Source organism: Halichoerus grypus, chromosome 8 (genome assembly GCF_964656455.1).
Source record: "Halichoerus grypus chromosome 8, mHalGry1.hap1.1, whole genome shotgun sequence".
NCBI lineage: Eukaryota > Metazoa > Chordata > Mammalia > Carnivora > Phocidae > Halichoerus > Halichoerus grypus.
Genome location: NC_135719.1, coordinates 78,695,376 through 78,704,968, shown reverse-complemented (window position 1 = coordinate 78,704,968; position 9,593 = coordinate 78,695,376). Strand labels below are relative to the sequence as shown.

The 9,593-nt window shown below is 38.5% G+C and overlaps 1 protein-coding gene across 1 annotated transcript; it reads left to right on the top strand.

The window, feature by feature from the left end:
• The first annotated feature begins 1,577 nt into the window (after positions 1-1,577).
• LOC118551898 (olfactory receptor 4S2-like) lies at positions 1,578-2,510 on the top strand. The gene has a single exon (XM_036118046.2). It carries the CDS (start codon positions 1,632-1,634, stop codon positions 2,508-2,510), a length of 879 nt encoding a protein of 292 aa, XP_035973939.2. The 5' UTR covers positions 1,578-1,631.
• The last annotated feature ends 7,083 nt before the right edge of the window (positions 2,511-9,593 follow it).

Here is a 9,593-nt window from a genome sequence, read left to right as displayed (position 1 = left end):
CACAGATTCAAATTACAAAGGAAGCCACCTCATAAATAGAAAACAAATTACACAAATGATCTTATTTTATTTCTGTAACAGCTTTGTGACGTAAAATAACTGTATCACCCATCTTTTATAAATGAGAAAACTGAGAGTCAGAAAGAATAAATAGATTTACTTAAAGTAATCCTGTTGGTAGGGATGCTCAAACTTAAATTACTCAGCTTCCACTACCCAGGCAGAAAAGAGGTGTTCCTAGCAAAGATGGAAGATAGCTAGTAATTTGCAATACTTCAAAAAAGCCATTTTCATTCTGAGGAACTTCTTTAGATCTTGTCTCATGATTTATCTCTTTCAAGAATTCTTCCCTGATAATTTTTACCCAATATTTTTATCTGTATGCCTTGAGGATCCCTGTATATAGTTTGTAAAATGGTGTCAGACACTTATTCTTTAACTATCATTTATAGAAATATCTGTATGGGAAATCTTATTCCTGATGCTTACCTATGATTACAGGGAGAGGGCTTTTTCAAGGCAAAAGGACTGAGGATGATAGGAGTCTCAATAAGTTTTAAACTTTTCAACTCTTTTTTTTTTAAGGATTTTATTTATTTATTTGAGAGAGAGAATAAGAGAGAGAGAGCATGAGAGGGGGGAGGGTCAGAGGGAGAAGCAGACTCCCTGCTGAGCAGGCAGCCAGATGCGGGACTCGATCCTGGGACTCCAGGATCATGACCTGAGCCGAAGGCAGTCGCTTAACCAACTGAGCCACCCAGGCGCCCAAACTTTTCAACTCTTTAGAGCAACACAGGGAAAAGTATTTCTCTGTATAGCTTGACCACTCCTCAGGTATTCCTAACTGGCAAGCAAAATGGAATTTTCACATGCAGACCAAGGCTTAGGACTCAAACCCCCCAATGTGATTTGTAAGCATGGGTTATTGGTGAGCAGGAGGCCTCTGTATCTGTTGTTCTTGGTCACTAAAAACAACTTAATTTTTAATTGTACCGAAACTTCCAACCTAATTTAGAAACTAAAAACAGATTTTCTCACTTGATTAAGTAGAATGTTATTCTTCTAAAGTTGATCTGTGTACATTATGTTAAAAAAGATCCATCTAGGAAATTTGGCATCAAATCTCAGGTACTGACTTCTTGCATTTATCTTAACCCTCCAAAATTAAGTTAGCCACTTAATAATTAATTTAAAATTTTCCAACCCAAAGAGAATTTCTGGCAAAATGAGAGAGAGAGAGAGGCAGAGAGAGAAAGAGGGAGGATTAGAGAACATTAAATCCAATTAAAAAACCCCTCATATTCTCTAGATTATTATTTGGGAGAAAGAAACTATAGGCCTAAGTGTAACAATGTGAGTAAATAATGTGGTAAGAAAATTAATGGTGAGGAAGACAGCCATTAACTGTGTTCAAGAAATAGGAAGAATTTTATCTACTATTTAAATTCACTTAAGTATTTTCATCACTTAAATATTTTCCTGTTAGGCTTTACCATGCTTACAGTGGTTTATGATATTTATTTATTTTTACAGGGAACCAGAGTCACCAAACCAGTATCACCTGGGTCCGCACAGAAGTGGCTAACAATGTCACTGAGTTTATATTCCTAGGACTTTCCCAAGATCCTGGAATGCAACTGATGTTCTTTGCCTTATTTCTCCTCTTGTACATCGTGATCATGGTGGGAAATCTGCTCATTCTGCTTACGGTGTTTTCTGATCCCCGGCTCCATACACCCATGTATTTCTTCCTCAGTAACCTGTCCTTTGTGGACATTGCCTATTCCTCAGCCACAGCACCCAAGATGATTGCAGACTTTGTTTCCGAGAAAAAGACCATTTCCTACTGGGGCTGTGTAACTCAGATGTTTACCTTCCACTTTTTTGGTTGTGCTGAGATTTTCGTCTTGACCGTTATGGCTTTTGACCGCTATGCTGCCATCTGCCAGCCTCTCCGTTATACTACCATCGTGAGTGCCAATGCTTGTATTGTGCTGGCATCACTGTCCTGGTTGGGAGCCCTGGGTCATTCCTTTTTTCAGACCCTCCTGACCTTTCAGCTGCCTTTCTGCAATAATCAGGTCATTGACCACTACTTTTGTGATGTCCACCCAGTCCTAAAACTTGCCTGTGCTGATACAACCCTGGTAAACATGTTGGTGATTGCCAACAGTGGTCTCATCTCTCTGGGGTGCTTCCTCATTCTTCTGGCCTCCTACACTGTCATTCTATTTAGTCTTCGCAAGCGGTCTTCAGAGAGCCAGCGCAAGGCTCTCTCGACCTGTGGGTCTCATTTCACTGTAGTAACTTTCTTCTTTGTCCCTTGTATCTTTATTTATCTCCGTCCATCCACTACTTTCCCACTAGATAAGGCTGTGTCTGTGTTTTATACTACCATCACCCCAATGTTAAACCCACTCATCTACACTCTAAGGAATGAGGATGTAAAGAATGCTATGAAACGGATATGGAGTCACAAGGTCTCCTTGAAGGAAAAGCAGAAGGGATAGCTCGTCAGAATTGCAAAATTAGAGAATTTGCTGATACCTTCAGTGGTCTGTAACTTATCAATGATTTTAAGGAATAGTCTCTAAAATTCAACTATCTTGTACAAGGTTTCATTGAATGGGCAATAATTTGAGACTATTTTCTTTTTCTGTCTTTGGGTGGGCTAAACTTAGACCATTCCATACTGTCAAGGTTTATCTTCTTTTATTTTTAGAGTAGGAGAGTAAAGACTACAACTCAGCATCTCATTTAACTGCTGTATACCCCTTCAATTCAAATTAAGCTTTCTTAATCTGTAATTGAATGATTTAGAATGAGGTTACAAGAGAAAGATATCTCTGAGGAATCTAACCATTTCTCTTAAAAACAGAAGTGTAATAGCTGGCTAGCCTACTTCAGAAAAGGCAGTTTTATTCTGAGGAAATTTTAATTAATTTATTTTTTTTTACTTTTTAAGATTTTATTTTATTTTTTAAAGGTATATATTACTTATTTTGGAGAGAGAGAGAGAGAGAGAGAGAGAGAGTGTGTGTGTGTGTGCACGTGCTCATGGAGGGAGGTGCAGAGGGAGAGAATCTTCAAGCAGACTCCCTGCTGAGCATAAAGCCTGATGTGGTTTTGATCTCATGACCCTAAGATCATACCTGAGCTGAAACCAAGAGTCTGACACTCAACCACTGAGCCACCCAGGCACCCCAAGATTTTATTTTTAAACAGTCTCTACGCCCCACCTGGGGCTTGAGCTCACAACCCCAAGATCATGAGTTGCATGCTCCACTGACTAAGCCAGCTAGGCACCCTCTGAGGAACTTTTTAGATCTTGTTTCATGACTCATATCTTTCAAGAATTCTGCCCTGATTAATTTCATCCAACATTTATTCTCTGTGTGCCTTAAACACACCTCCATATAGTTTATAAAATGCTTTCAGACACTTATTTTCTTTCTGGTTTTTGTTCCCTTAATGGATTTTATCTCATTTCTACAACTTATTAAGGATATAAATAATGTATCTTACTTCTTTTCCACTCCCCGGATATGGCACAGTACTGGATGCCCAAGAGATTCTTGTGACAGAGTCTACCTGTTGTTACTCCAGTATCCATTGTTCCTTTCTTTTCCTGAGTAACAGAGACTTGATATTATTTATGGTGACCCCACTGAAACATTACATTTACCAGTCTCTCCTTTTCACTGGAGGTGGATACTATGATGTTGATAATAGTTGGCGAGTGAGACTTTTGAAAACTCTTTAAAATGGTTTCTCTGCACTTAGGCTTTCCATACATGATCACCACTAACATTTTGTTGCATTTCCTTATATTTTTCATATTACTCTTCCTCTGCAGAAGAGGATCAGTCTATCCTTTTTATTAATACCTATTTAAACAAATAAATATACTGAACTTATATTTTAAATTGTGGGCTACATTAGTTTTCCCTTTCCCCCCTATCTAAATAAGATAACAACAACAACAACAAAGGGGAAACAAGTTTATACTCACAGTAACAAAGAAAACAGGACAGAAATTAGATTGTGCAGACAAAAGATTCCAACAGATGTTTGGAAAAGAGAAGACAAAGGTATGGTAACTACTTTGGCCACACAGAGAAGGCTAACACTAAAATAGCAACTGAGGGTGATACTGAGGAGAAATAGACAGATTTATCTTCCAGAATCCCTGACATGTTTGAGATGCCAGGCACCAGGTAAGGGAGATGGTGAGATTCAGGACTAGTAATAGGGAGAGTAAGAGACAAGAATGGTTCAGTCTTCCATCCTCTCTTTTTACTCTCAGTTTCTCACACAGGTATACACTTCACAACAGAGTAGTGACCTCTTTGCATTATGAAATTAAATTATATTAAAGTCTTTCGCATCCTGCCTTTGGAGATCATAAATAGAATGGCTGTCTCTCAGCTAAAACCCTGACCAGAAGCCTACCAGTTGGTCAGCTCTGCTCTATTGATCCAGAGATTTTGCTCAAAATTTTGGTGCCAAATTTTGTAATACACATAAGATGCTAAAGTAAAAAGTGAGACTTTAGGAAGGCCAAAAGGAATTTGGTGGAATCTAAGATAACACAAAAAAATTCACTTTGAAAACCACTGATATCTTTTTTGTTATTTTTTAAATTTTATTATATTATGTTAATCACCACTGATATCTTCACATTGATCAGAGATAATATTTGCAATCATGAAATGAGAACATGATACTTTAAAAAACTAAACAATAAAAATATTATTTTTGGAAACAAAATAAAAAGAGTAATAAAGTTAAGACAAATCAATAGACGGTTGAAAGATAGAGTCAAAGAAGTCTCCATGACAGTAGAATTTTTAAAAATCAAAGAAATGAAAAATAGAAAAAAAATTATGAAAAATCCAAGCAAGAGGTAAAACATTCAACTCTATTTGTTCCAGGAGAACAGAGAAGACAGGGGAAGAATTTAAAAGAAACAATGAAAGGAAAACTCATAGCAGGAAGGTGTAAGTGTCCAGATACAAAAGATGCACTGAGTGTCCACCCTAGTGATAAGGAAACAATAACTAAGGCACATTATTATGCAATTCTATTACCCTAGAGATTGAGAAGATTATAAAATTATTGAGAGAGACAGAAAAAATATAGGCAACAAAAACTATGCAAAATTAAAAGGCATTAGAGTATTCAGTAACAATACTCGACGCTTCAATACGGTAGAAAAGTGTCTGAAACTGATTTTCAGCCTAGAATTCCAGGCAGAACAAAACCATCAATCAGCTATGAAAGTAGAATAAGACCTTTTCAGCCATGCAAAGATTTATAATATTTACTTTATAAGTATCCTTTCTTTGAATGTATGGGTGGATGTGTCCTAGCAAAAGCAACAAAGAGGAGGAGACAGGTTTAAGAAATCAGTGCAGGGATGGCCCAGAGCACTTTTTTTTTATTATGTTACATTAATCACCGTACATTACATCATTAGTTTTTGATATAGTGTTCCATGATTGTTTGCGTATAACACCCAGTGCTCCATGCAAAACGTGCTCTCTTTAATACCAATCACCAGGCTAACACATCCCCCCACCACCCTCCCCTCTAGAACCCTCAGTTTGTTTTTCAGAGTCCGTAGTCTGTCGGGTTTGTCTCCCCCTCCGATTTCCCACCCTTCATTCTTCCCCTTCTGCTATCTTCTTCTTCTTCTTCTTCTTCTTCTTTTTTTTTTTTAAACATATAATGTATTATTTGTTTCAGAGGTACAGGTCTGTGATTCAACAGTCTTACACAATTCACGGCGCTCACCATAGCACATACCCTCCCTAATGTCTATCACCCAGCCATCCCATCCCTCCCACCCCCCACCACTCCAGCAACCCTCAGTTTGTTTCCTGAGATTAAGAATTCCTCATATCAGTGAGGTCATATGATACATGTCTTTCTCTGATTGACTTATTTCACTTAGCATAATACCCTCCAGTTCCATCCACATTGTTGCAAATGGCAAGATCTCATTCCTTTTGATGGCTGCATAATATTCCATTGTATATGTATACTACATCTTCTTTATCCATTCATCTGTCGATGGACATCTTGGTTCTTTCCATAGTTTGGCTATTGTGGACATTGCTGCTATAAACATCGGGGTGCACGTACCCCTTCAGATCCCTACATTTGTATCTTTGGGGTAAATATCCAGTAGTGCAATTGCTGGGTCATATGGTAGCTCTATTTTCAACTTTTTGAGGAACCTCCATACTGTTTTCCAGAGTGGCTGCACCAGCTTGCATTCCCACCAACAGTGTAAGAGGGTTTCCCTTTCTCCGCATCCCCGCCAACATCTGTCATTTCCTGACTTGTTAATTTTAGCCATTCTGACTGGCGTGAGGTGGTATCTCACTGAGGTTTTGATTTGGATTTCCCTGATGCCGAGTGATGTTGAGCACTTTTTCATGTGTCTGTTGGCCATTTGGACGTCTTCTTTGGAAAAATGTCTGTTCATGTCTTCTGCCTATTTCTTGATTGGATCATTTGTTCTTTGGGAGTTGAGTTTGATAAGTTCTTTATAGATTTTGGATACTAGCCCTTTATCTGATATGTCATTTACAAACATCTTCTCCCATTCTGTCAGTTGTCTTTTGGTTTTGTGGACTGTTTCTTTTGCTGTGCAAAAGCTTCTTATCTTGATGAAGTCCCAATAGTTCATTTTTGCCCTTGCTTCCCTTGCCTTTGGCTATGTTTCTAGGAAGAAGTTGCTGTGGCTGAGGTGGAAGAGGTTGCTGCCTCTGTTCTTCTTTAGGATTTTGATGGACTCCTGTCTCACATTTAGGTCTTTCAACCATTTGGAGTCTATTTTTGTGTGTGGTGTAAGGAAATGGTCCAGCTTCATTCTTCTGCATGTGGCTGTCCAATTTTCCCAACACCATTTGTTGAAGAGACTGTCTTTTTTCCATTGGACGTTCTTTCCTGTTTGTCGAAGATTAGTTGACCATAGAGTTGAGGGTCCATTTCTGGGCTCTCTATTCTGTTCCACTGATCTATGTGTCTGTTTTTGTGCCAGTACCATACTGTCTTGATGATGACAGCTTTGTAATAGAGCTTGAAGTCTGGAATGGTGATGCCACCAGCTTTGCTTTTCTTTTTCAACATTCCTCTGGCTATTCGGGGTCTCTTCTGGTTCCATACAAATTTTAGGATTATTTGCTCCATTTCTTTGAAAAAAGTGGATGGTATTTTGATAGGGATTGCATTGAATATGTAGATTGCTCTAGGTAGCATTGACATCTTCACAATATTTGTTCTTCCAATCCATGAGCATGGAACGTTTTTCCATTTCTTCATGCCTTCCTCAATTTCTTTCATGAGTATTTTATAGTTTTCTGAGTACAGATTCTTTGTCTCTTTGGTTAGATTTATTCCTAGGTATCTTATGGTTTTTGGTGCAATTGTAATTGGATCGACTCCTTAATTTCTCTTTCTTCCATCTTGTTGTTGGTGTATAGAAATGCCACTGATTTCTGTGCATTGATTTTATATCCTGCCACTTTACTGAATTCCTGTATGAGTTCTAGCAGTTTTGGGGAGTCCTTTGGGTTTTCTTTTTTTTTTCTTTTTAAGATTTTTATTTATTTAACAGAGATAGAGAGAGAGCACAAGTAGGCAGAGCGGCAGACAGAGGGAGAGGGAGAAGAAGGCTCTCCACCAAGCAGGGAGCTCAATGCGCGGCTCGATCCCAGTACCCTGGGATCATGACCTGAGCCGAAGGCAGCCGCTTAACCAACTGAGCCACCCAGGTGCCCCTCCTTTGGGTTTTCCACATAAAGTATCATATCCTCTGCAAAGAGTGACAGTTTGACTTCTTTGCCAATTTGGATGCCTTTTATTTCTTTTTCTTGTCTGATTGCTGTTGCTAGGACTTCTAATACTATGTTGAATGGCAGTGGTGATAGTGGACATCCCTGCCGTGTTCCTGACCTTAGGGGGAAAGCTTTCAGTTTTTCCCCATTGAGACATATTGGCTGTGGGTTTTTCATAGATGGCTTTTATGATATTGAGGTATGTACCCTCTATCCCTATACTCTGAAGAGTTTTGATCAAGAAAGGATGCTGTACTTTGTCAAATGCTTTTTCTGCATCTATTGAGAGGATCATACGGTTCTTGTTCTTTCTTTTATTAATGTATTGTATCACATTGATTGATTTGCAGATGTTCAACCAATCTTGCAGCCCAGGGAAAAATCCCACTTGGTCGTGGTGAAGAATCCTTTTAATGTACTGTTGGATCCTACTGGCTAGTATTTTGGTGAGAATTTTTGTATCCATGTTCATCAAGGATATTGGTGTGTAATTCTCCTTTTTGATGGGGTCTTTGGTTTTGGGATCAAGGTAATGGTGGCCTCATAAAATGAGTTTGGAAGTTTTCCATTTCTATTTTTTGGGACAGTTTCAGAAGAATAGGTATTAATTCTTCTTTAAATGTTTGGTAGAATTCCCCTGGGAAGCCATCTGGCCCTGGGCTTTTGTTTGTTGGGAGATTTATGATAAATGCTTCAATTTCCTTAGTGGTTATAGGTCTGTTCAGGTTTTTTATTTCTTCCTCGTTCAGTTTGGTAGTTGATACATCTCTAGGAATGCATCCATTTTTTCCAGATTATCTAATTTGCTGGCGTATAGTTGCTCATAATATGTTCTTATAATTGTTTGTATTTCTTTGGTGTTGGTTGTGATCTCTCCTCTTTCATTCATGATTTTATTTATTGGGTCATTTCTCTTTTCTTTTTTTAATATATTTTTTATTTTTTTTAAATGTTTTATTTATTTATTCATGAGAGTCAGAGAGAGAGAGAGAGAGAGAGAGAGGCAGAGGCAGAGGGAGAAGCAGGCTCCCCGCCTAGCAGGGATCCCGATGCGGGACTTGATCCCAGGACCCTGGGATCATGACCTGAGCCAAAGGCAGACGCTTAGCCATCTGAGCCACCCAGGCGCCCCTCTCTTTTCTTTTTGGTAAGTCTGGCCAGGTGTTTATCAATCTTGTTAATTCTTTCAAAGAACCATCTTCTAGGTTCGTTGATCTGTTCTACTGTTCTTTTGATTGCTATTTCATTGATTTCTGCTCTGATCTTTATTATTTCTCTTCTCCTGCTGGGTTTAGGCTTTATTTGCTGTTCTTTCTGTAGCTCCTTTAGGTGTCGGGTTAGGTTGTGTATTTGAGACCTTTCTTGTTTCTTGAGAAAGGCTTGTATTGCTATATACCTTCCTCTTAGGACTGCCTTTGCTGCATCCCAAAGATTTTAAACAGTTGTGTTTTCATTTTCATCTGTTTCCATGAATTTTTTAAATTCTTCTTTAATTTCCTGGTTGACCCATTCATTCTTTAGTAGGATGCTCTTTAGCCTCCCTGTTTTTGAGTTCTTTCCGACTTTCCTCTTGTGATTGAGTTCTAGTTTCAAAGCACTGTGGTCTGAAAATATGCAGGGAATGATCCCAATCTTTTTGTACCAGTTGAGACCTGATTTGTGATCTAGGATGTGATCTATTCTGGAGAATGTTCCATGGGCACTAGAGAAGAATGTGTATTCTGTTGCTTTGGGATGGAATGTTCT

Coding starts and splice junctions, on each gene's coding strand:
- LOC118551898 (XM_036118046.2), top strand. CDS start 1,632: ATGCAACTGATGTTCTTTGCCTTATTTCTCCTCTTGTACATCGTGATC.